Source organism: Aplidium turbinatum, chromosome 2 (assembly GCF_918807975.1).
Source record: "Aplidium turbinatum chromosome 2, kaAplTurb1.1, whole genome shotgun sequence".
Lineage (NCBI taxonomy): Eukaryota > Metazoa > Chordata > Ascidiacea > Aplousobranchia > Polyclinidae > Aplidium > Aplidium turbinatum.
The window spans coordinates 50320036-50347188 of record NC_137473.1 but is presented as its reverse complement, the minus strand read 5'-3'; the positions used below and the strand labels follow the sequence as shown (position 1 = coordinate 50347188).

The following is a 27153-nucleotide window of genomic DNA, read 5'->3' as shown; positions in this document are numbered from 1 at the left end:
ATTCAGTGATACTTTACACATGATCCAAAAAGAACGTTGTGACTTCTTTATTTTGGGTGATTTCAACATTGATTTAGCCAAATCCAACAAAGAATCCAGAATTTCTTCTTATTTGCAAGCTGTAACTGCTTTGGGATGCTCAAACTTTGTTTTGTTTTATTATCTTTATCCTGCATTCAGTGCCGGATTAACCATTAGGCAAAGTAGGCACGTGCCTACAAGGCCAGTCAAAAATCCAGGCCACTTTAAAATCAGTAAAAATTTAGTCATGTATTTAAAATAAACATTTTTTAAACTAATAAGTATTCGTCTTAATAGCTTTGTTTTTCCAGATGAATTAAAGGTTGCAAAAATCGTAATTTCGCAACAATTTTTCCCTAGACTAGTTTTATGGTGCAATTGAAGCTGTGACTTGTGAACCGTTTCTTATCGGACGTTTTATGCTTCTATAAAGAAAAAATGTAAGTTGTTAGTTGATTATTGATATGAACTTTCTAGCCTAATGTTGTGATTTAGAGCAGGGTGGTCTAACCCAAACGCGGGCCGCATGCGGGCCGCGGACATATTTTGTGCTGCCCGCAGAGCACTTTTGATGCACAAGAAACCATTGGGTACCACAAGTTTCAAAGTGCTCTTCAGGAAATCTCTGGGGATGCTACTCAGAATGGCAGCACACGAAATGAAGCAAGTGCATTGGCCAAACACATGAACACTCTTGAAGTTGCCCTAATGTGCATACTTTGGAACAATATTTTGCAGCGCTTCAATACTAGTAGCAAGTTGCTTCAAAGTTCCGCTATCGAACTGACACTAGCTATTGGTCTGCTGAAGCTTGGATAAATTCTTGGATGAGTGCAGAGAGAATTTTGACTGATATGAGCAGCAGGCACGTGATCGCTGTGGCAGCAGCATATATAAATTTGAAAGTCGGCGAGCACCAAAGCGGCAGAAGCATGTCAGTGATGGAGCTGCTACAGATGATGTGGAAGGAATGTCGGGCCAGCAAAAATTTACAATCAACACGTTTTATGTGATCATCGACCAACTGAAGAGTGCACCACAGAAACGTATCGATGCATATTCCATGGTGCTGCAAAGGTTTGGAGTTTTGACTGAGTACGACTCCATGTCTGTTAAAGACATCGATGTTGCTGTTGCAGGTCTGGTTGGTGTGTATTCAAAGGACCTTTCTTCCGACTTCCCATCAGAATTTCGTCAGTTTATGTGCTGATATAAAGAGCAAAGACGCGATGAAACAACAGCAACAGGAAGTGCCCAGTGCACACTACTGGTGTTTATAATGCATTTCCGAACACTGAAATAGCACTTAGAATGTACTTGTCTCTAATGGCTACGAATTGCTCGGGGGAACGCTCGTTTTCACAACTGAAACGAAGTAAAGACGTTAAACAATCAACAATGTGTCAACAACGTCTGAGTACACTGGCACTTTTGTGTATTGAAAGCGATCTACTCCCTAAGATTGACCTCCAAAAACTAGTTAACGAGTTTTCAATCGCAAAAACGCGCAAAGGTGCTATTTAATTAGGCATATGACCAAGTTTTTGCACGGATAGTTGCAACAACGATCTTTGTGACAATGATTTGGCAACACTGATAATTTTAAGTTTTTAGTTGGCAGCCCTGATTTTCGGGCCACTTATAAAATGTGCCTACAGGCCAGCAGACCCTTAATCCGGCACTGCCTGCATTGCGGGAAAGCGGACTCGAGCGCTATGCATCGGTATACGCCTTCCGACGTACACCTGCGACCCACGCTGCAGCCGACTGCAATGTCTGTTTCCGGTTGTCTACTCTACTTATGACTTCAATTTGGTACTACCCATTACTCGAAATCGATCACTGGGTAGAGGCAATTATCGTAAAGTTTTTTGCCCAGAGAAACAACAGCAAGTGCGGGTGGCTGGAGTCGAACATGCAGGCTCTCGACTGCGAGCCCAACGCGCTAACCACTCGGCCACTGCTGCCGACAACTGCCACTATTAATGTGCCTACCAGAATTACCGAAAGTTCGTCAACATTACTTGATCACAATTATACTAATAACAGTGAAAGTGCACAAACTAATGCATTGACTTATGATATATCTGATCACTTACCAACATTTTTATTAATCAAAACTGTGCCATGCAAAACGAAAAAACGTCAGTATTTAACAAAATTTGAAGAAAATAAAATTGATGGTTTTTTGAGCGATCTTTCAGATCAGCTTGAAAACCTAAAATTAACAACAAGCTATGAAAATGTTAACGACAGCACTAATAAATTCATACTTATTATGCAAACACTAATCAACTCTCATTTCCTATTAAAAAAACTCAGTACGAAAAAGTCTGGATTGTACAACAAATCATGGATCACAAAAGGAATTCTGGTTTCAATCAAACACCAAAATAAATTATTCAAACTTTGCTACTGAAAAAATAAATTTTTACAAAAAATATAGAAACAAATTAACTCACATTAAACAAATGTCAAAACAAACCTACTTCAAGCATCGCTTCAATGGATCGAGACACGACTCATCAAAAACATGGAAATCTATCAATGAACTTCTTCAAAACAGGAAAACTAAAACGATTAATCAATAGCCTACTCTTCCCAATGAACTTATTGCAGAAAACATTTCATGCAAAAATCGTGAACAAATATGCAACCAACTTAACTACCACTTTGCACATATTGGCGAAAAATTAACTTCACACAGCAAAAGTCAAACTTTGATTCATTCATGGGGCCTCCTTTAAAACAAACATGTGCGGTACCGGTAGGCCTATATGACACTAATGAAAGTGAAGTCGAATGTCTAATAAACAAACTAGATGTTAAAAAATCAGATGGACCAGCCAGATGACATCTCTTCTCGAATGTTAAAGTTATCAAAAGTATTATTGCACCTCATTTAACTAAACTTTTTAATTCATGCTTGAAACAAGGAATATTTTCTGACACTCTAAAAATTGCAGAAGTTATTCCTGTTGTCAAGAAAAACGCAAAACAGAACCAATCCAACTAATTACCGTCCTATTTCCTTGTTTTCAAATATCAGCAAACTTTTAGAAAAAATCATTTACAAACGCTTGATAAGCTTTCTTGACAAATTCAATGTGATTAATGATCAACAATTTGGATTTAGGGAAGGTCATTCTACAACGTTAGCAATAAGTTATCTTTATGAAAGACTAATTGAACTCAAAGAAAAAAATCATTACGTTTTCCTGTTGTTTCTTGACTTAGCAAAAGCATTTGACACCGTTAACCGCCAAATACTTCTAAAAAAGCTGGAGTGTTACGGCTTGAAAGGCTTAATGGGAGGTCTTATAAAATCTCTACACAACGTAAACAATATGTTTTTGCTGTTGGCTTCAAACCAAAACATGAAAATATCATGTGGTGTTCCGCAAGAATCTGTACTTGGATCATTGTTTTTTCTGCTTAACATACATGATTTGCCTCTTATAACAACTTTTCGATTCTCAGCTGTTTGCTGATGACACTGTTTTATTTACTTCAGCAATATCTATTTTGCAATTTCAAAAAACAAACGACATCAAATATCTTGGCATATTTCTTGATGACAAACTAAGTTGGAATTATCACATTGACGATCTATCTGGGAGATTGGCGAAAATATCTGGAATATTTTATAAAATTAGAAACTACACAAACAAAGCATGTTAGCATACAAAAATTGCTCAAGAAAATTTCAACAATGCAAAATCGAATCATTCGCACAATAACCTTTAGCAACAGAAGAGCAAAACTTTCACCACTCTACCAATTCTCGACATAGCTTACTTCCTATCAGCAATTTGCATAAACTAGAAATTTTTAAATTCATTTTTAAATTTAAAAATATGCTATTACCTGCTGGCTACTTTGAACCTTACTTTCAGGAAATTACTGAGGTACATTGCCATGGCACGAGAGCTTCTCAAAATAAATAACTTTCACTTACGTAGTGTCAGCTCAAGAAAATGTCAAGGCAGTTTGAAATTCTTAGGCCCAAAAATATGGAATGATTTACCTTCAGAAATAGTTGGGGCTACGAGTATTAAAACTTTCACGAAAAAAACTAAAAATTTAATATATAAATGAACTTGGTGCGTGACTGTTTTTATTGTCACAACATTGACGATTATTTCGGATGGAACATTGTTAGTAGGCCTACTAAGTTACCTATAGCCTACGTGGGCTTAATACTCACGAACTGGTGCTACGTAGCCTACTACTTATTAATGACTGCAATCTTATTAACGGTAGCCTACTCAAGTCGGCCTATAAACTGACTGATTTTGTTAAAGTATGAATTTATTAACTACGATTGGCCTACTTTTAGTGTTTTTGCTTCGTCCTTTATGCTAGCAGTTAACAGTTGTTGTTTTTGCATAGGTGTTTTTTTTTCTCATACTATAACTTACTTTTGTATAGGGCATGACATTTTTTGATGTTACAATGAAACCACAGGAATCCACTTTTTTGTTTGCATTTTTGCTAAACTTATGCTTATCTTGTTTGCAACGTAATACCGATGCTTCACATTTGTCACATTAAAAACACGGAAAGCAGCTGACTCGATGACTAATAGCCTATAGTCTTTTGCTGCTTCCTGTCTGTTGTAGTGTTGTTGAATATATTTGTACCGTAGGCTATACTATTTTTCGCAGCAGACAAAATAAAAGGTTACTCTCTCTATGGTGATCATTTCTTTTTGGTGTGCCTAAATTTTTAAAAATTTCAAACTCATGCTTGATTTGTACAGTGACTGTTTTATAAGTTAATCCGTCTACGTATTGTGATTTATTTACAAATGCTTCATCTATTCATCAGCATAACACAAGATATCAAACAGGCAACAGTTATTTTATAAACAGATCAAACACAGAATTTGGCAAGAAGTCCATGCAGGTATTGGGACCAATGCTCTGGTCAGAGGTTCCAAGCAGGCTAAAAAACTTATCATTTCATTGTTTCAAAAAAGAGATCAAAACGTTAATTTTACAAAGCTACAGTGCATCGTAAGTGATATGTTATGGAAACCAACTTGTCAGTTGCTTCGGAAACTTTATTATTCTCTGCTTGCTTCATGGAATTTTGTGTTTTGGCCTACGTTATCATCGATATGTTTTGTTTTGTTTTTTTTGTTTTTTTTGTGCGTATGCTGTTGTTGAAGCGCGGGAACGTTTCAATTATTATTTTTCTCTTGTAAGCTTATTTTAAATGGCAAAATCGTAATTTCCGTAGGGTGGCAATTGACTAGTAGACCGTATGGTCGTCTCGTTGTCTCCCTGTCGGTATGGGAACTTGTGTAACTTTTGTACTGTGTATATTGCATATTTCAAACATGTACCTATGTTCCTGTTACTGACAAATAAAACATTGATTGATTGATTGATTGATTGATTGAAGTTGATATCATATCACATCAGTTTATTTTGGCATTATCTGAACAGTCATTGAGCAAACTGCAAACCTGGTGTGTGTTGTAGGCCTGTTGAAAAAAGTGAACATCAAAAAAAATGGTCACCGTTCGTAAGTCACTGATAGTTTAAAATAGGGTAGGCTATGTCCGCTGAAAGAATACTTTGGGGGCCCGGTAGCATACCAATGAGATCCTTAGGCTCCAAATCAACACACTTCTATGAAAAACGCTCTATATTCAAAGAATACTTCGTCGTCTCTTCAAGTTCTTGTGCCCCATGAAAAGGTCACAGGCCCGTGAAATCATCGTCTAACTCTAAAAGTACCTCGTGGACCCCTGTTAACGCTACTGACTTAGCATACGGGTAGCCCAGACAGCCAATTTACCTGGGTATGCTATTTCTGGAGTTCTGAACATTTATCACTCCGTTTCTACGCAGATCAATTAGTTTATTTATTTAAAAGTTTATATTTCAACGGTAAAATTTTTTTTAAAAGAAAAATTACCAAAGTAGAGTTTCTAGGTTTTTTTAATCTTTTTTTCAATAATTTTGCTAAAATCTCAAGAAAATTGCTGATGCATGGCATTTGTCACAGCTGAGTAATCAGCCAATCACATCACTGATTGTAGCGTCAGGTTACATCAGTATTTTCTGGATATTTTCAAAATTTGTTTGCCTCCAAGTGAAAGCCCTATCAGTAGTTTTTGTTTGAAGACCGTCTTTTTACGCCTTTTTACATTAGAAATAACATAAAACTTCATCAAAATTATTTAAATTATCATTTTATAAAAAGATTTATTTATTGCTCATGTTTCAAAAAGTTTTAGAGTGCAAGCTGAACAGGCTGTTTGTTATTGATAGGACTACCAGCTTTATTTTAAGTGGCACTGATGCTTGTAAAACGAAGCAAGCACCAACAAACAGATATCGTAAAAACTTACATCTGTGATGAATCCACATCACAGAATATTGTGAAACAGTTGGGGAGATCACGTAACTAATGAAGAATGTGCTATGTCAGAATTCATGTCCCGATAGCTCAGTTGGTTAGCGCATGACTTCTGAAACAAAGAGCTTCAAGATCAAGCGGCGCTGGTTCGACTCTCAGGGTGTGCGCTTGAGCAACGCACGGTAAGGACTGCTCTCCATTCAGCGGCATCTAATGGATGCGTCAGTGGTTCAAAGCCTCTACAAGTATGCAAAACTGCCAGGATTAAACTACTCAAGAAGCTTTCCCAGTCCGAGGATAAAGATTCAATCAATCAAATCACATGGGATATCGTGTGGGAAAGGAAAAAAATCACTGGCAGTTAATATTCCATAGATAGCAGACGACAAAAATAACATCCCGTTAGGTGCCACTGGGTAGGGAAATAAATACAGAGTGAAACAAAGACTAAGTATTTGAAGATGAAGGAGCAAAACAAAATTTTTAATATATAGTTACGATATATAGTACAGTAGGGGTTGATTGCTTTGTAAAAGATAGCAGAAAATTTTGACCAACAGTGTACTCTGCAATGCCATTTGTTACTGAGCATTGATTTGAAGCAACTTTATTGCTATTCTTATTATCAGCATATACTTTTTTATTAGAAAGGTTATAATATAGTTAAGTTGATAATACAATTGCACATGTTTTCATTCTTAATGTAGGCTATTTACTTAAAGCAGTCGAAAGATATATTATACACATAATTATATTTTATAATAGATTAATTTTTAATGCCCAACCTAAAAAAGTGTTGTGAAATGGAGGCAGAACATACCGCATCAAAGAAGACAACTATTGATCAATTTCTGCAACTTTACAATGATCTCTCAGATATGAAAAGTAGTTTACAAAGTCACGAGTTCTTGTCTAATGGACAAACAGAATCTTTGAATGCCAACTCAGTAATGGAAGTAAAATATTTGAAAAAGCTTTTCATCTCCATGTCAAGTTACAGTACATTTCTTGATAATATTGTAAAACCTAGAGATGAATGGGTCAATGAAAAACAAATTGATGTCAGCGCAACTGAATCTTTTGTACATCTGGAAGAGCCTGAAATAGAATATCAGTCAACAAAAGAAAAACAAGTTTTTGTACAAGAGAAGTTTAAAGAGTATGGTACTTTTTTAAAAAATGCTGCATCTTATGTAGAAATTGCTCAAGAGATTGAGCTGAAGAAAAAGCAATGCGATGAAGTTCTTGCTAAAAAAAATACTCAATTGAAAGTTTTTCCTGAGGGATGCAAAAATCATGAAGATGTTGCCATGTTGATACAAAAGAAAGAAAAAGAGATTGCAATGTTGCAAGATGAGTTATTTTTGAAGATTCCATCAGAAAAGGAATGCTACAATCAGCGAGCTGCCCTCAACAAGCTTTTTCGCTTGTTGATTGAATTTGAAAATAGGGCCAATTCATGTAAGGGTGATGATAATTTGTGCAATGACTTACCTGCAGATCAGAGCTCATCAGAAAAGTTGTGCAAACCATTGGGGGGTATACAAGTCATTGATTCACAACCCGATTTTGACATTGTTGAGGTGCATTATACAAATTCTAAAAGCAAGGAATCCAGTGTGGTAGTTAAAATAATTTTCAGTTGTGATTCTGACAATGATAAAGCAGATATAAGGATTATAGAATCAATTTTGATTGGGAATAGCCCTATTAAAGCTGAGGATCTTATTCAAACTGCAATTGCCAACAATAACATAGCAATTGTATTACCTGAGTTACAAAGAAGGTTGTCTAAAACTTAACCATAGAATGCTTGCTTTGGTGATAATCCATTTTTAGTGATATTTTAATGGAATAAAGTCTAGCCTATAAGCTTTTATTGAAAAAGTCTGTAGACTTGTAAATGCACAGATTTTCTTGTCATTGTGGTTATGCGGACACTGCAATATATACTGTAGCTACAGTCATTTGTATAAAAAGATATTCACAAGAAGTTTATCAATCAAACTGTTTAACATCTAATTTAAAAAAGATCCTTCTGAACTCTCAGGTTTCACTGAGGGTGAAACAAGACTGCTTTGATAGAGTGATTTTATTTACCTAATATTGTATGTTGTATGTATGTAATACATTTGTATATACAATACCATGTATTATAATAAAAATGTTTGGTTTTCATATTTTTTGCATTGGGTATGACTGTCATTGTATCAAGAACATCTTTTACATGTTGCTCAAACACACCTTCTCTCATGTATTACTGTATACACAAAAATCTTTTAGTTTTAAAAATTAAAAACATGTCTGTTAAAAACATGTCTATCAAAATTTACAATGAAAAAATATTATACATATAGCACTGCTATCGATTTGTTTGTTTGGCTTAATATGACAGAATAGAGTCTGCACATTCCATACATGAAATCTTTTTTCCAAACTTAGAGAATTTGTAACTCGTAGCCTACTGCCATACTGCCACATCCCATTTCCTGTTATGTCCTGGTTTTGGGGTTGTTAGAACTCTTGTGATTCGTCACTCGTCATGCACATAAAATAATCAAAAACATGTTAATTGTACTCATTTGTATTTTTTAAACCTTGAGTAGGCTAATAATTTTGTTACGGTAGCCTACTTGATATGTTGCTGCTAATAAATTCTGTTCTTATTGACCTTTTTGATCCACCAAAGTTTTACTTTAGTTGCAGTAAAATGTTTATTTTATCCTTTTGCATACACTTTGACATGTCTAAGTACCGGTATGGCTTAACAAGAAATTATTTTTACGTGATCTCTGACTGATCCACTCGTCAGCAATTGAGGTCCCAGACACGGGTCTGCTACTATTCGGCGAGTCCAATTCCGCTAGTCCGATTCGGCGAGTGCCCTATTCGGCGAAAGCCCTTTTTGGCGAGTTCCCTATTTGGCAATTTTTTGAAATTTTTTTGAATGATCGGTTACCGTAGCCTAATTATCATTGCCGCTTTTACATCGTTTTAACGTCGCTAAACGTTGAAATAAGACGCTAACCCCAACCCCTAAAACGGCAATGATAATTAGACTACAGTACCCGATAATTTAAAAAAAAAAAAAAATCGCTGAATAGGGAACTCGTAGAAAAGGGCTCTTGCCGAATCGGACTAGCCGAATTAGTCTCGCCGAAACGGGCCATTCCGCCCAGACACTGCCACAGCCATTCAATGAACATTCCTCACTCACTGTCTTAACCTTACTAAGGCGCTCAATCAGTTTTCTTTTGTTATAGATTAGATTTAATGCCTAACTGTCTATGTATCATCAAAGTACTAAATAATTCCTGATTTTTAATTGTTTTGAGAAAACAATTGTGTCTAAATAAGCTTTGTGTAATTACTTAAATGTCTTAATGTCTTTCTGTTATTCATGATTCAGTCCAACAAATTAATGCGGACTGCGGAGGAAGTGTATATACTTGACATGGCTAGGAGCTGTGGAGTTTGTTTAAAGTTTAATCGTTTTTAGCTTTTCGTAGTGTTAGGCTTTGTTTGTAATAGTTCTAAGTTTACACTGTGGCGGTGAAAGAATGTCTGAACCACCTGTCCATGTTCATGTTGCAGACAACACACCATTGCATGTCCACGTAAAGAAGCCTAAAAAGAATGACAGAAGTAAAAATGTAAGTTTAGCTTACCTATCAACTGCTACAGTTTGCAGGAACAGCTAATGCAAAATGCAATATGACTTTAGCAAGTTCTGTCCAGTCACTGCCTATTGCTGAGAATTTCCCACAATGCATACCGTATTGTATAAGAAGCTGAAATTTATTTTTAAGATAAAGAGTTTTCTTTGTTGCACTTGCATCAAAGACAAACAAAACAAAATATATAACCTTGCGAGTTTAACAAGTTTAACTTCGTTGTAACAATTAAAATTGCTTTTCTAGCAATTCGTTTTTTCTTACCAATATACTCACTCAACGAATCTTATTCTTTGTCAGTCCTTCATGAGTTCAAGCAATGTATGATGTACGAGATGAACGTGGCTTAAATTCTAATTTGCATTGTTTAGTTTATTTCGAAATGATGTTGTGTGCACAAACCTATCTGTTCCTATTACACTGAGAATCTAATTTGCTGTAGCATAATCAGTTAATAAAATGTTGCTATCAATTTGAATCACACCACAATCTACATTGGCCATAACATTTATTCATGAATTATTGTCCTGTCGTTGCTTACCGTATCTATTTATTTTATAAGTATATTGCAGTCATGCATTTGACTTTGGAAACTTGTGTGTTTTTAAGCAGGAATTTCAAAAAGCTCAATCTGCAAGCATCGTCAGGCACAGCGTCCGTCAAAGTCCAAGAGGAAAGTCTAAATCTGTTGGGGATCCATGGATACCTGCTCCAGCTAGATCTAGCAATAGAGGAGGGGACAAGTTAGAAAAGGCTTATAAATGGGATGTAAGTCTTTTTAAATAAAAATTCAGTCATTCCATTTATTTAAATGCTTGATAGTTCATATTTTTTCCACCCATCAGAGTTACCAAACCTTTGCTGCTTTGTTTTAAGAGTTTGTAACCCATTCTGTTCAGTTTAAGAAAATAATGTTTAACCGTTGCTACTTCGATGAAGTATTTTATGTTTCTAGTACCCTACCAAACTTATACATTATACAACTAAGGGTAAGCAACTATAGGAATGAAACACACACATACTAAGTAGTTTGCTGCCTTTTTTGAAATTAGCAACCGATTTTTAGAAATATATATATGATATATATAGTTTTGCATGGATGTTTAATAAGTACAAAGCAATCGTGGTTTCAGAGCACCTTGTATTGAAATTGTAGAGTAATACTGGAATAGGTTAGTAAGCCAATTATTATTAACCAGTCAGAAGACATGATTTAAATCACCTGATTGCAGCTAGTACCTGAACGTTGCGCCGTAGGCAGCGTGGCCGAGCGGCTTGAGAGCTAAGTTAGGAAAGTAGTCATTTTGGTGATGTGGGTTCGATTCCCACCACTGCCATTACTTTTTTTCTTATTGTAATTATTAAACAAAGTTCAAAGTAAGAATCAACTATCTCACTGAGCATGCTTATTTATAGGAAAGATTGTCCTATATTAAAGTGTTTTCCAGTCAAAAAATAACATCTGCTTCAGCGACCTACACAATGTACACATTACACCACCGGTATGGTTAGCGAAACGCAGTGCTCTTTGTTCTAGTGAGTAGTCAGCCTTGTGCTGACGCCAAGAAGATAGCTTTTTCTAAATAGGAATTATGTTGTCATTTTTAATAAACTGAAATGGATGGCATAGGGAAGCTAATGAAAACTTACTGCCTTACAAAACTTGACAAGTAAATCTTATAGGTTCTGTATGCTAAACTTCAATCGGGTAACTTTTAAATGTTTTCAATCCTTGTGCTTTGTTGCAGTCTGGAAGAGCGCAGCTGGAAGTCAATCGACCTCGAAAAGTTTCAAACGCTTACCCAACAGATGGGGAAACACTTAGAAAAAGTGACTTATCAACAGATGATGACAACCGCTTGCGCAGCCATATATCAGAATACGAACGCAAAATTGAAAACCTAATGATGGAAGTTGGCACTCTTAAAAATGAGGTAATATTTATGCAAGAAATAAAAATGCTATATCTTTGTCGTATTTTTTTTCACTTTAATTTTATGTTATCGTAATCTATGCATAGCAATTTAACTTTTGCGTGCTATAGTCAAAATTGTTAATAAAAACATAAAAGCTTGTCGAATGTTTTCGCTTGATTTTTTGAATTGCATTTACAATTAGCATTGGTAATTTTTCTTTGTTTTTTTAAAGTAACTAATGCCTTAAACTAATGACTTTAGACGAGAAATCTGTCCGGTCTTGTTTATGAGAAGAGTGATGATAGCCTTCCTGGCCCAAGAAACTCTTCCACTTCCAAGTACTCATCAACACCAACCAATTCTCGGTTATTAGTTTAGAACAGTACTCATCATAACTTATCTACTATCAGCCAGCTAAAGCATACGAGCACTCAGCTTTTTCCTCTTATGATAAAACACATTTAAAAAGCAGTTTATTCTTCAGTTGAATTTTCTCACTTTTTATGATCCTGTTCGAATAAAAGAGAGTTTAGTGACAGACAAATTTCGTTTTAGCTTTATCTTAGAATTACTTTCAGAACAGCCACCTTTCAGTGTTTTTTGTACTGGTATATTTTTTGTCATCTCAAATTTGTTGCTTATTTTCAGTGTGCCTTTCAGTTGAAGTGTTTTTGAACTAGAAAGAAAAAAATGATTAATTTTTTTAGAGTTAGTAAACAAGGGCAGCTAAAGTAATTAGAAAAAAGTAAATTTAGTGTACAGCTTTGCGTGTTCTTCTTCAGTATACTTAACATTACAAGTAAACTTTAGAACTGCGTCTGCGACTATGGTTGGATCATTGTTTGAAGGGCTTGCGGACCCCAATGCGGAGAAGCAAAAAGCCGGAGGATATTCTTTTCACTCCAATTGTTGTGCGGAATGGGAGCAATTGAAGCCGTGTGAAGAAAGGATAAAAAAAGCTTTAGCAAAGCTGAGCAGAACTGCTGAAAAAGGAAGGAAGTCTAAAGAGATGAAAGTTGATTCAGGAAAAGACATTTTAAAATTTATGGACAATTCCAGCAATCCCACTCTCTATTTTGATAAGTACGTTTCATGTGTCAGTAAAGCTTATTATCATACGTGAAGGGATACATAACAATATGTTTTTGCATCAACTTCTTTTTCTTATCTTTGTTTTTTACCAGAGGATTTCAACCTAAAGTTAAACAACCAATTTTCAGATACAAGGCGGTGTCTGTCATGTTGAAGGTCAAATGACGTCAAAAGGTCAAATGCCTTCTACTACAATGTTGCCAGACACTTCCAAATCAATTTCTCCACAGCTACCTCACAAATTTCCCCAAACATAACCTTGTTTCACCAGCACTTTTTCACTGCTGAGTTTTTCCACGAAGTTTAAGAGAGTCTTTACAAAAAACACTTTTCCCTGTTTTTTAGGCCGATTGTGGTATGATCTCTAACAATCCTCTGTTACACAGTCATCCAGAACCAGCATATTTCTCCCGTTGTAAATGTTTGTCTCCAACAACTTTGAAATTTTCTCCCATTGGAGACGAATTTCTCCATCTGGCAACACTGTGCTACAGATGCTTGCAGTTTGTAGATCAAATATTGTGTTTGATGCAAAATAATGCATTGTTCCACTGTTCTGTTGGAACAGTAATATTCTTAATTGATTAATCCTGTATTATGTGTTGATAGAGCCAGTGAAGAAAATATAGTTATGATACAAAACGCCTATTTTGAGAGCAAGTTTAAAGTCATGTAATGTGTACTAGAGAGAGTAAATTCTTTTCAGGTCACATCACATGGATTTTGACAACAAAGATGGAGGCAGGGGCTTCAAAGAAGATAGATGCAGTAGTAAGGAAGTAAGCTTCAGTTGAGTTTCAGCTACCAATCAGGGGATCAATTCTCAGTATTAATCACTTTTTCAATTGGGCAGGTTTCTTTTAAGCATCCGTTATCCGAAGCACCGCTACAGCCTGAAACAAACCTTCAACTTGAGACAGCACAAATTCCTGAAAACCGTAGCAAAAAGAGCGTCATTGAGGATATCAATAACATATCGTACGAGGAATGGAAACGATCCTTCAACCTTAACAAATCAGATTCATCTGTGATTTTTTTTTCTATTGGTTTATAAGTTAGCACAAAAATCTAACAGCTTCAGTTCAGTTTGTTTTTATTCCTGACCATCACAACGAAAAAACAATATATGACAAACATAGCAGAGGTTTAGAAAAAAGGTAGAAGCGACAAAACGCGGATAAAACAGCTAATTCATCAAACAGAACCGTGTTTTCATGATAAAATATATCATCTCTTTTTTGCATTTACGTTATACTGTAAATGTTTGACTGGACAGACAGTAGACACCATAATATGTTTACGGGACGATTATTGTCATGGCATACGACTGTGATAACTTGTTGCTTTTTTTCTATGTTTTATTTCACGTAGCTTGAATTGAAGAAAGTAGAAGATGAGTTGGAAGAAAAAGAAGGGCAATTGGAAGCTTCGAAGATGGTAAGTTCATCTTTGTGTGTCGGGCCACTCTGTTTCATGTCATTCACCTGTCAGTGGTTGAGTAAAATGTACCAACCACGCTTGCAAACCAAAAACCGTGTACAACAAAGTACGATATTTGTTTAAGTCTGAAAATTTGGTGAGAATTCTTGTGATTTTGGCTTCTTCCAAAGGATTATTTTTCGTTTTAATTTCTAATCAGTAATCACATAAAACCTCAAGTTTAATATCGTTAGATAGCTGCGATTTCGTGTGCAATCTGACTCGGTAACTTTGATACCATACATCATACCATATTGGGATCACATACCAAAATGAGACTTACTTCTAAACTTTTAAGATTTACTACCAAAACTAGCAGTTAGCATTTCTTAAATTTATCTGGCTATTTGGAATCCACAGGTTGCCTTCATGGCTCCCACAATTAGATTAATAGAAGCTTTTTCGTCATTTCGTACGATGTTAATTTATCTTCAGGTGTTGGATGACAAGCAACAAGAGCTTCATTACATTTCTAAAGAGTTTGAAGAAACTGAAAAGGAAAATTATCGGTTGAGGAAAAGCTTGGAAAGATATCATGATGATTTGGCGAATAGTTTGTAAGGGCATTTTGCGTTGTTGCCAAATGTAAAATTTCAGTTAAATGTTTTGTGAGCATTTTTTGGGTAGATGTGCTTACTGCCTGAGCCTGCCGCATGTCAGAAATCTGGCTACTTCTCACGTCTATTTTAAAGTAACGTCTAGTATAAAAAACTGACTTTCCTCCTAAATCTATCCATCGAAAGCAATCAACAACAATTTGTAATTCGGAGACGGTATTTGCACCTAACTGGTGTAAAATAAACTACAGTAGTCCCCGCTTATTAAGCCCACGGTTAACAGGCACACCCGCTTATTAAGCCCAATTTGGTCCGGTCCGGACTTACTCCTATTTATTCTTGTAATAAAAACCGCTTAATTTTCCCAATTTTGATTACCGTATATTTGCTTAGTGTAAAAGGGCGTCACAATTTACTATTTTTCGCCTTGCTATGGACAATTTCGCGTTTTATTGCGCTACTAACTCGTTTCTTAATGTTCTGTGAGCTTTGCGTTGTACAAAATAGGGCTCGTTGCTGACACAACTAGCAAATAACGCAATATTCGGCGTTCCGAAAAAATGTATGGATTGTAACAGGAAAGAACCAATCTTTGTGTACGGTTGTTAACAGATTCAGCCACTTTTATTCATAGTAAAGTCGGCCATATTCAATTACACGTGAGTGGCAGAAATTCGTCTTCAGCTTAATCAGCCCAAAATTGTCTGGTCTCCTAGGTAAAGTTGGACTTATAAGCGGGGACTACTGCTTTAATATTATAGTGTAATTTGGAACAGGGCGCTATACAAAAAAGATAAACTAATCGTAAAATCATAAACAATCAAAAGTATGAAATATGGCTCTATGACGTCATATTCAAATCAGTTTTCCTTGTGCAATGGTTTTATTCCACAGGGCAGCTAGTTTAACTTAAAAACAGTAGCCTAGTTTTTCTTAGGGTCCATATAAATGAATGACGGGCTTCAACCAAAGCTTATGTGGATGGATGGCATCGCGGCATGTACTGGTATGAAATGAGAATTGTGGCCCGGAGATGGTTTTATAAAATGTTCAAATTGAACCCCTGACCGGTTTGCTATTACGTCTAAGGCCAGTTGATTTTATGCTTTATTTCTTTTCAGGGTTGATTTTTTGTCGTGATGGATTAAAATGAAACTTATTTAATTGATCTCAGTATTTAACAGTTTAACACGTATTTTATAATGCATCGTTGCTTGTTAAACTTTTTATTAAATTAAACGCACTTTGGCAGTTGTCAAGAGAGTGATACTTTTCTTCCAGAAAAGATTTTACTGCATAAACAACTCACTACCGTGTCTATGCATTTGTTTCGTCTTACCAATGTCTCTATCTGGTTCTGTGGGGTTAGAATTGTTGCGATCTACCAAATAGTTTTCATGTAACAATATTCGTAGCTTACTGTGAATCATTGATTACCTCGCCATAGTTGATGTTGGCTGTTTCATTGCCGTTTTTATTGAGGTCTTGTGGCTTTATGAGTAGGCTATATTGATTGATATGTATCTGAGTCTTGACTAGTTCAGAAGTTTTACAGCATATGTGCGAATATTGGAATATTGCGTTGCTCAGTTTGCTTTAGCTAACTCGAAACTTAACTTATGGGAGTAATTTTTGTGACGTCTAATTTTTGAACTGCTGGCTGAGGGACCACTGGCGAAAAAGCCTGCACGACTTTAGAAAGGACCAGGTTGACACTTGTTGAAACTTGAAAGCATGCGGTAGTGCTTTTGGCGAAGCCACTTATTGTCATGATTGAAGGTAGATGCGAAGACTGACTTGCTCGTATCCCGTCTGTGTAACCAAGACCTTCAACGAACTTGAGACACTAGAAACTGTGATTGAAATTCTGTATGGTATTTTAATTATTTACGGTAATTTTCTGGAAACATCACTTTTGAATTTTTTTGCTTCAAACATTTTTACAATTTAATTTTTGTGCGTGTTGTCATAGGAACGAGATCGAAGTCCAGACTCAACCTGATGATGCTCTCCATCGCCAGCTCGTGGAAGTTGAAGTATGCGGCACCGAAGCAGGGAAGCAAGTAGCAGCACTACGCGATGTCCTCAGACGATTCCAATACGTGAGTTATATTGAAAATAATAAATTTTCTTGTCAAACTCGGTTAAAAAAGTTGCGGGAAGGTGAAAAAATGCTTATCCTAACTTGTAGCAATGAATTAAAGTAGTACCTTAAGGCCTACATTATCATAATTTTTGATAAAAATAAATATCTCAAAAATACCCACGGATAGTCGTGAGGTCATGTGTAGTAGAAGTATATGGGAACGGAAGTCCGTATTTATTTTGCAAGAAGAAAACGCTTGAATGAACTGGGTGTCAAGCTATTTTTTGTGTTACTAATATTGTTTTTCCAGTAACAAAACGATAGAGTAGGCTACTATTGGTTCAAGCCAGCTAGTGAAAGTTACAATTATTTTCGTTATGTCGATCGACGTTAAAACGATGTAAAAATACAACTTGCTGGCTGAGACAAATTGTTGACAAGTTTCGTTTTAGGAAAAAAAGCTCTCTCACGCTGATGTGAACGCCTTGAACAGACAAAGGGAACTTGTGTTGCAAAGATTAGAAGATTTTGAAACATCAAACAGAACTGTAAGAAGGCTACTACAAAAGCACCACAAGGTACATTTGTATTTACAATGGCCGTTACGATTTTTTTTTAAAGCCCTAACGCTCTGATCGTGCTGTAGGCAGGAAACTTTGCATACCGTAGCAGATGTGATATGTCTCAAATATCTTTAGCTTTGCTATGTGTTAGCTGTTTAATTTAAAAGATAAATGTAGCCTGCACAGGGCTGCCAATTTTGGTTCTTTTACCTTCTGCGCAGTCGGCCGATATGATGCTGTTTTATTAAAAATACAACTTTTGCAACAAAAAAGCTCATACCTGCAATGATGATCGCATATAATTGCTATATTTCCACGGGTCCGTATGGATCCCACTTGGTAAGATTAAGGTGCAAGAAGTGTTGGTAGGATGAAGGAAAGCCATAAAGCTCAACGTGCTGTAGGTCCTGTAGGGAACTTTTCAGGCCGCAACATGTGTGATATGTATCAATATCTTCACCTTTGCTATCCGACAGTTGTTTAATTCACAAGATAGATATAAACAGGGTTGCCAAATTTGGCTTCATTTTTGCCAGTTTTTACCGAGCCATTTCAAAACCTAATGTACAAAAAATAAATTGACAAACTTGGAGTTCTTCACTGGAGATTAAAATAGTTTATATTCAAAATCCTTTGCTAAAACATGAATTTACTCTTCACATTTGTCCAATGCTCTATTGCTCTAGCCATTTCGTGCCTACAAATTTATGAGTTATATATTTTTTTAATCTTTGGGTGATACAAAGGTTGTGTCAATGCATTTGTTTCTAAAGCCAGATTCTGTCTTCTTCAGACTGTCTCGGACGTGAAGAGGCTTGAAGAACAACGTGATGTATTGATGAAGAAAATGGCAGACGCCGACTCCGATGTGTTAAAATTACGGTCGGAATTAATGCAGAGAAAGAACAACCTTGAGCAGCTGATCGAGCAAGTTAGTGCCCTCAGTAGTTTGGAAAAAAATTCACGATTCGCATAGATTCGATGTATAGTTCAAATTTCCAGTCCACGTAAAATTTTGCATGATTTACGCGAAATTTTTGCTTCCATGTGTTGAACAGATACGTGTGATTGGTAATATGAGTTTCACATCAGTAGGAGCAACTGAAAGAATGTTAAATCTATGTCTCAGGCATACCTACCGTATAAAACACTTTGATATTTTACTTCGTGCCAAACTGCCTATGATGAGAAACACTATTTAACGCGCCGATTTTTTATCAATTCATGGCTAATTTCTTTCGCGCGGTAATTGAAGCGAGATAGCCCGGATCACACTGTCACACACAACGTTTAGATTCGAGCTTTGACAAATAGGGTTATAGATAGCAACTGTTACAATTGCGTGTCCTCACCAATCAAATGCGTCAAGGCTAGTGCAAACAGGGCTTTTACGGTGCTTATGTTCATGTTTAATTTTATCAAGTTCCAACTTTGTCTTAACGTTGAATCAAACTTTTTATGTTGAAAATGCATCACCAGCAGTTCTTTTTTTATTGAATCTAAAGTCAATGTAAAAAAAGGACTCATTTGCTTACTGGGTAACCAATTCACTTTCTTAGGTTGGAGAAGAGAAAAATCACACAAGGACATTGACAGAATTAAACAAATCCGTGGAAGCCACCAGAGCGCATCTGCAGCGCGAATTACGAAATAAAGAAATGGAGAACAACCGTCTGCAGGTGCAACTGAAGGTTGGTGGGCTTTCTTTTTGCTGGTTATTTGTTCGTAAAAATTGTTGTCTAAACTTTGGCCTGCATATGAAGTATGAATTGGTTTTACATTGACTATGCATTGTTGACGTTTCATATGCAGAAGATTAACTGAGTTATTTGCAGAAGATTAACTGAGTTAAATTTCTCTGTGCCGAATGTTATACTGTACTTATTGCAGTGGTAGTTAAGAAAAGTTTTTTAAGTGAGTTGAAAAAAGTACCATTTTTAAATTAGTTATTCAGCAGATGATACTCAAGTCCCATATTCACTGCAGTAAAATAACGTGAGAGGTCGAACTAGCTCCCACATTTCGCAGCATACTGTCTATTACGTATTGAATACACCTTGCCCGTATATCCAATACATACGTGCCACCAGTAAAGTTTTCTAGTAAAGTCGAAAAACACGATTTGCGGAAACCGTTTGTCTGAGTCGTGTTTATGCCCAGAACATGGAACGAGATAGCGAGGAAACCCAAAAAGAAGTGCAAGAAGTGACGTCCAAAGTGAGAGCCGAGAGAGAAGGACTTGCTTTTGAAAAAGAAGGTTTAAAGAAAGCTGCTAAGTCTCAACGGGCCAGAGCGGAAAAAGCGGAAGAGAATTTGAAGGATTCGGAGCGGGTATTGGCCGATCGAGAGGATAAACTAATAGAAGCAAGGTCCCAAGCCGACGCGTGGAAAGAAAGGTGCGTACTTATTAGGGCCATTAGAAACAATGTCAAAATAATTTCTTCATCGAGGTTTTAAGTCGAAACGAAGGCAAGACAATGAATTTTGAGTCAAATCAGACTTCGAAATTTTTTGTACAGCACACCAGGGTTGCCAGGTAATCTTGGAGGATCTCGGACAATATTAGCCTTAAATTCGAACATTTTAGAGCTGATAATAAAAATGTTTTATGTATGGTCCAGTACTTCAGTGATGTCACAGGAAGTTAAACAAACAAATGTCTGAATGATTTGCTCTGTCGGCCACAAAATATGAAATTAGGCCAATTTGTCGTTTTTTTTTGTCCAAATTTTAGGCCACTGGCCAACCCTGCTGCACACTCGTAAACCAAAATCTTTTTTTCAAATTTACGAAGTTGTGAAATTTATTTTTCGAAATAAAACAAAATAAATCCAAGACAAAGAGTTTTTTCGTATTCTTGAAACGATATTTTCAAAGTGTCTTTGCTTTTGAACAGCCATCGTCTCTTATACTTGTTTAATATTTTTTTATACTTTTAAGCTTTTGTCTCAAAACAGGTCCCTCAGCAATTTACGACTTGTTAAAACGCCATTGTTAAGGTATCACGATACTAAAGCAACAATCCTCTTTATTTGACTAAACGTCCGCGGCGTAAGATATTAAGTGCCTGCTTATATTGGGACCTGTATGTAACAGCCATCCTGAGAAAGGAATTTGCTGTTAAACCATAAACCTATTGAAAACACAGCACCGTTTGTGTCTGAACAACTTCGTGCCTTTTACATTGCTGATGCTCTAACAGAAGCTTGCCTGCTTCATACAAAAGACAATTTGTTATGAAAACCCTTTTGTTGAACCGCTATACTTTTCTTTCCTAGCCAGCTATATTTCCAACACAGCAAACTGTCCTTGTTTTATTGATTTAACGTCTGCAGATGTTGAAACAATGTAAAAATGACAGATTTTGCTGTCTGGGTTGTTTATCTTCATTTCAACGTCGCTAGACATTGAAGTCATGTAGAAATGACAATATTTGCTAGATGCGTCATTACGGTTTGAACGCAATACTTGTGAAGCAAAATACTCGAATTATATTTTTGATTTAATAGTATAATCGTGATATCAATAACAGATGTCTCCTTATTAAATAAAAATAAAAGGTTTCTCTCTCTCTCTCTATTAGACTAAATAAAAGTTGTTTTTTTTTAGGTAAAAGTATTGATGTTTTTCCAGTTGACCTATTTTATATCCAGATTAAAAAAGATGCGACTTTAATCATAGATATCTACATATGTTCTGTAACTTACGAAAATGTACGAAATGGTTTGATACGCAATTATTGATTTCACAATATTCCATATCAAGATGTTGAAGAGGTGCTACTTTAACAACAATTTAACGAAAAGCACGAGCAAGAATTTCTTTTACATGAAGAACTTCGTAGCATTGAAAACTTCCCAGACAGCAAATCAGCCATTTCTTACATTGCAGACCTTCAATCAGTGTAAAAAATGACTGATTTGCTGCTTGGGTTCATCCTCATAGAAAACATTGATAACTTTATACACTGTACAAGTGTACATTAAGAATTTCATATAAAAAGAACTTGATGCCGTTGGCCTGTTCCACTGTTTTAAATTACCCTACTTACCAGATATCAGCGAATCTTTGACGAGAAGGCCAGCCTAGAAGATGAAGTTCAATCGCTTGCCGCTAATGTGGCTGAGAGCGAGACGAAGGCAAGAACACACGAAGCATTCTTACGGAATAAAGAAAGCGATATGAAAACACAAGTTGAGAGGTAGGTTGAAGTGAATTGATATAGTCTGCTATCTCATATATGCGTAGTACTAGCCACTATTAATGTAACGGGATTGTAAGCAAAATGAAGGAGTTATCGATTGATTTATTGCTTTATTGCTGAAAATTGAAAACGTTTTTTGTAAGCTTTCCAGTGTCATTTTCCTTTAAAATTAAAATACACTACCGCAATCTCTTCTAACTTGTAAAGCATTCTCTATTTCTAGACTCGCCGGTGAAAATTTTCGTCTTCGTTCTGAACTCGATCGTTGCGCCGGTGACGCAGCGTCAGCTGAAGAACGTTGCCGTCAAGCCCAACATGACGCTTCGACGTTGAGAGCTGACGCACGCCAGTACGAGGAAGTTGTCTCTGATCTCCGTTCTCAATTGAGAAAAGCGAAAAACGAGGCTGAAGAAGTAGATGCACTATCTAGTATCTACGTGCTTAAACGTTTTAGAATAGTCTAGTTTTTCCGGTTACTGGCTTAATTTTTAAATAAATTCGTTTTTATTTTTTGTAAATCGTTTTACCTTCCACTTGCCAGTTATCTTTATTCTTTATACCTACTTTAATCATCTATCCATTGAACATTTTTTCATATCGACCTGTTTAGTGTTTCTTACCAAATTTTGTTCTAGGTCGCGTTTTGGCTTAGCCTACAGTTTTGGGTTTCGTCTAAAACAAGGGTCTCAAACCCAAATTGCTCTGAGGGCCAAATGAACACTTGTAAATCGACTCGAGGGCCGCACCACACATTTTAGGACTGCTCCCCATTCAGCGGCACCTAATGGATGGAATAATTCCCGACAACAACACTTCAACAATCGAAAAACTTCACTCTGCCAATCTCGGCAACCGGGCCTGCGTCAAAAACCGCTACAGCCTACAAGTATGCGAAACTACCAGGAATAACCTATCAAGGCTTTGTTAGTCCGAGGGTAAAGATTCAAAACAAACCAATAAACAAAATAACACAGTGAAAACGCAATAAAAAAGGTACTGTACAGTAGTAAGAACATACCAAGAACGTTAGATCGCAAGAAAAATTAGTAAGAACAAAGAGATGGAAAACACTGTACCAATGTAAAAAAAAAAGAAAAAGAAAAAACACGCAAACGAAAAGACGGACTTGGAAAGCTAAAATCTTGCAATCAACTTTCAAAAACGCTGAAAAAAATAAACTGTTGAAGAATTGACTTCAGCAAGTGCCAAAGTTACTATTGCAATTATGACACAATGAGTGAATAAGTAATGTGATTGCGATGTAACAATACGAGTTTCCCGTACGCAAACATGGTGCGACAGTAGTGTTAAAAAGTCGTGTGAAGTTTGATGGGCATTTTCAGGTTTGTTGAGCATTTTATCCTTCTATATAGAAAAATATGTACTGTGATTATGAATTATTTTAAAGTTTAAAAATGCATCGCGGGCCGCACCAAAAGTTCTCGAGGGCCGCATGCGGCCCGCGTGTTTGAGACCCTTGGTCTAAAACATAACCCCGTTTTTTTCTCTATTTCTCTTCCAGGCTCTTCTGACTGCTGAGAAAGTAGAAAGGAACTCACGAAGAATCCGTGAAGATGGTGTCAACGAACTAGAAAGAGTACGAGAACAGATGCTAACCCGAATGAAGGACCTACAGCCTCTTCCAGGATTATTGCAAGTACGTCGCAAGCTAAGGAATATACATTATACAGTTTTGCTTTCCACAAGCCGACTTCAGGCTCAGCTAGTCCCTGCAGTTGTTTTAAACTTACAGTTTAAACTGCTACATTTTATGTTTTCTTCCGAATTTAGACTTCAAAAGTATCGGCAGTATTTATTCTTGGTACTTCATGGGCATGTTCCATCCGCATATGCATCGAATTTGTGTAACTTCATGGTTCACTTGCTTAGGAGACAGAGATGAAGCTTCAGGATGCACAAGACAAGATCCATATATATGAGCAAAGATCGTCTGACCAAACGAGACGTATCGCCGACTTAACAAGCAAGGTACGGTACATTTTGTACTGCAGTTAGGCTTTTCGTGTTCACCTTCCACCCAGCCAGCAAAGATTGTCTTTTTTTACTTCAAGCGACGTCGAAACGATGTAAAAAGAAGCAGCTTTTCGTAGCCAGTCGTAAATTTATAATGGTACTGTAGGGCAGAAAATATGTTCGGTGCAAAATCTGATTGAAGGATTTTTTGTTCGCACAATTGATTGTCTGATGAGTGGTCAAAAGACAAGGACTTCTGAGGGGCGATCAAACACCACGTCTGTTCGCTAACTGCGAGCGCACATTTTGTCGAATCACTTGGGATTGAAATTTGAAACTATTGTTTGTAGACACGAAGCCTGGCTTCATACCTTTCTGATTTACTTGATTGAATCTTTATCCTCGGCCTGGGAAAGCTTCTTGCAGAGCCTAATCCTGCCAGTTTCGCATACTTGTAGAGGCTTTGAATCACTGACGCAGGCCCGGTCACCGAGATTGACAGAGTAAAGTTTCCGATTGTTGAAGTCTTGTTGCCGGGAACTATTCCATCCATTAGATGCCGCTGAATGGAGAGCAGTCCTTAACGTGCGTTGCTCAAGCGCACACCCCGAGAGTCGAACCAGCGCCGCTTGATCTTGAAGCTTCTTCGTTAGAACCTTAACCCTTTGAGGGTTGGGGTGGTACATATGCGCACCATCATTTCAAAGCCTAGGCTGAATATAAACAGCAGGCCAACTTTAAATTCTTGTTTTCGCCAGGATGATGGGATAGCAGACCAAGTTTCGACGCTGAAACAGCGCATCGCTGCAATGAATGACGAAAACCGGGCTTTGGAGGCGCGCCTACAGATCTTACACGTCAAGTTGGATGACAGGGAAGCCCGTGCCAAAGAAACGGTCCTCAACGCTGTGAATAAGGACGAAAAAATTCAACAGCTGCAGGTAAGACTTGCAGAGAAAGAACTGAAATGCTATTCCGATAAATAAGATGTTACTGTCACTGTAAGAAAATATATGTGCGGTTTGACTGATCGATCAATGATCATGTTGTGAAATTCTTCTTTATTTTGTACTGTAATTTGGCAAGATGTACACATAAGCACTTTTCTTTTTGTAAACAAGTAAACAATTGTGCAAGTTTGTAAACAATTTTGCAGTTGAAACTCGATGAAGCAACACACGAGAAGAACAGCATGAAACGGCAACTAGAGGCAGCGGTGGCAGACACAAGGAAAGCTGTTGAGTCCGAAGCGTACAAAGCTACTGCTGTGGTAATGTCTGGCAACAATCTTCACGCTTAAAATCACTGCATGGTTTATAGGATCTTAAAATCCGATTTCTGTAGCTAACCTCAAATTTAAAAATAACTTCTGTTTGCTTTCATGTGTCATAAATTAGCTTACTCGATTAAAATGTTTTCAAAATAATCATGGCATGGACGACTTGGACGTGGCCCTGGGAAGCAATCGCCCCCCTAATTTCTCTTCTTTTTACCTACGTTACTGTATTATGGTCTTTGTATTAATAGTAGAGGTTTGCGATAATCAGTTATCACCTTGTATTCAGGATCACGCCAACCAAGCTAGGATTGTTGACTTGGAGACGCAGATTACGAGATTGAAGAGCGAGATAGTCAATACCAAACGTACCAAGGAGGATGTGAGTGACTTCTTGAAATAAGCTTTACTTTGGTAGCTCTCGTTTTGACATATCAAAGTTCTCATTGCGACAAAAAAAAAAAAACTAACTTTTTAACCACCATTTATGGTACAGCTAGATAACATTGCTACTGCACGGTGCCTTTGTGGAGTCCCCTGGATGAAGTGTCTTTTGAGTTACCTTGGATATAACGTAAAGGAATACAACTGCCATCGCATCACAGTGTTGCCTTTTTGAAACTCGACAAATTGCGACTTCAATGCAACTCGGCCACAACCTATTTTCTATTGATTTTAGAAATGGATTTAACTTTTAAAAACGTTCTTGATAGGTAGCCTACGTAGGCTACAATGCTGTGGTAGGCGCGTATATCAATATTAAATATATTTACTTTTAAAATACATTACTGTATTTCTTTCCATTTATATTTTTTAATGTCCGTTGCTGATTTTTACAAATTTACAATTCAACTACTTTTGGAATTCGTGCGCACTAATACGGTACGTTATTTATTAACTTTAGTGAATAGATCACAGCAGTTTATCGTTTTTTCTTTTTGTGCTTAGTCTGAAAGACGGAACCAGAGCAAATTGCAGGACGCCCGCGATCGGCTCGACCAGGCGGAATCCACAAACCGCTCGATGCGTAACTACGTCAACTTCTTGAAAACGTCATACAACAACGTGTTTGGCGGCGAAGCATCTTTGACCTCGACCCCTATTCGCGGGGAACGTCCAGGCTCTGCACATTCCCCGTTTTAAAAGTCGCCAAAAAAAATTTCAGTTGCACCGTCCCCTAATTAACTTTCATAAACCTACAATTCACACTGCAGTTCAGTCGTTCAAGCTTCCGTCTTTTTTGTGAGAGCTTGGATGTACTGTATCACTTTGCATTACTGTACGACGTGAAACGCTCGCTTGTTGGAAGCTGCTGATGAAGCTTGAACACCCTTGTGCGTCAGCTTTGCATTAAATGACACACGAGTGAATAAAACAAGTTGAGGAAATGAAAATTGTTGTGTAGATAATTTACTTTATCGCAATTATATTCCAGATATATTTATATCAAACAGTTTTAGTTGTAAATCGTCTTAGCGTTTACTGACGCTAAATCAACGTAACTTTGACTTGTATGAACGTTAATGCGTTTAACGATCATTTTCTGGTAGAGCGCTGCAATCTCACAATTAGCAACCGTACGCTGGTTGTCACTGAGGTGATTCCACAAACCTGAGTGGAGCTATTCGTGGTGTTGGCCTGATCATTTGTTGACTATTACGAGATGTAGACCTTTTAGAATTTCCTTTAGAATATGATCTTCTACTTGAGCAACATTTTCAATGACGTTGTATGCATTTTGTTTGCGAAAAACAAAATAAACATATTTTTCTAGCAAATGTCAATTCCAGGCGTAGTTTCCTTGGCCTATGCCGAATAACCTGGCAAACAGTATGGGGTTCTACAAATGTCTGATACGTGTCAGTTCACAGCATTCGGTGGAAAGTTTCCCGTCCGAGAATTTCTATTCTCAACCCACGTAAATTTTACTGAAATTACC

At 36.8% G+C, this 27153-nt stretch overlaps 2 protein-coding genes across 4 annotated transcripts; both read left to right on the top strand.

Moving 5' to 3' along the window:
- Positions 1-7153: 7153 nt before the first annotated feature.
- LOC145787892 (uncharacterized) lies at positions 7154-9902 on the top strand. Its single transcript, XM_082599732.1, has one exon. The coding sequence runs from the start codon at positions 7170-7172 to the stop codon at positions 8193-8195; it is 1026 nt and encodes a 341-aa protein (XP_082455858.1). The 5' UTR covers positions 7154-7169; the 3' UTR covers positions 8196-9902.
- Positions 9866-26667, top strand: LOC145787873 (outer dense fiber protein 2-like). 3 transcript variants are annotated; one of them, XM_082599719.1, is made up of 22 exons: positions 9866-10046; positions 10680-10835; positions 11816-12001; positions 12245-12321; positions 12794-13066; positions 13782-13854; positions 13929-14102; positions 14447-14512; positions 14990-15111; positions 17084-17213; positions 17650-17775; positions 18554-18691; positions 19320-19451; positions 19921-20156; positions 21815-21961; positions 22188-22377; positions 23487-23621; positions 23855-23953; positions 24697-24879; positions 25095-25208; positions 25504-25596; positions 26163-26667. In XM_082599719.1, the coding sequence occupies exons 1-22, from the start codon at positions 9954-9956 to the stop codon at positions 26355-26357; spliced, it is 3138 nt and encodes a 1045-aa protein (XP_082455845.1). In that variant the 5' UTR covers positions 9866-9953; the 3' UTR covers positions 26358-26667. The 3 variants fall into 3 exon arrangements, with proteins under 3 accessions (XP_082455845.1, XP_082455839.1, XP_082455851.1); XM_082599713.1 differs by having other exon boundaries at positions 12245-12348; XM_082599725.1 differs by lacking the exons at positions 12245-12321; positions 12794-13066; positions 13782-13854; positions 13929-14102.
- The last annotated feature ends 486 nt before the right edge of the window (positions 26668-27153 follow it).

Bases quoted from the DNA above. Each gene is read 5' to 3' on its own strand.
- LOC145787873 (XM_082599713.1), top strand. From the start codon at position 9,954: ATGTCTGAACCACCTGTCCATGTTCATGTTGCAGACAACACACCATTG. The intron at 17,214-17,649 runs GTGAGTTATATT...GTTTCGTTTTAG, and splicing joins TCCTCAGACGATTCCAATAC to GAAAAAAAGCTCTCTCACGC. The intron at 23,622-23,854 runs GTACGTCGCAAG...TCACTTGCTTAG, and splicing joins CTCTTCCAGGATTATTGCAA to GAGACAGAGATGAAGCTTCA.
- LOC145787892 (XM_082599732.1), top strand. From the start codon at position 7,170: ATGCCCAACCTAAAAAAGTGTTGTGAAATGGAGGCAGAACATACCGCA.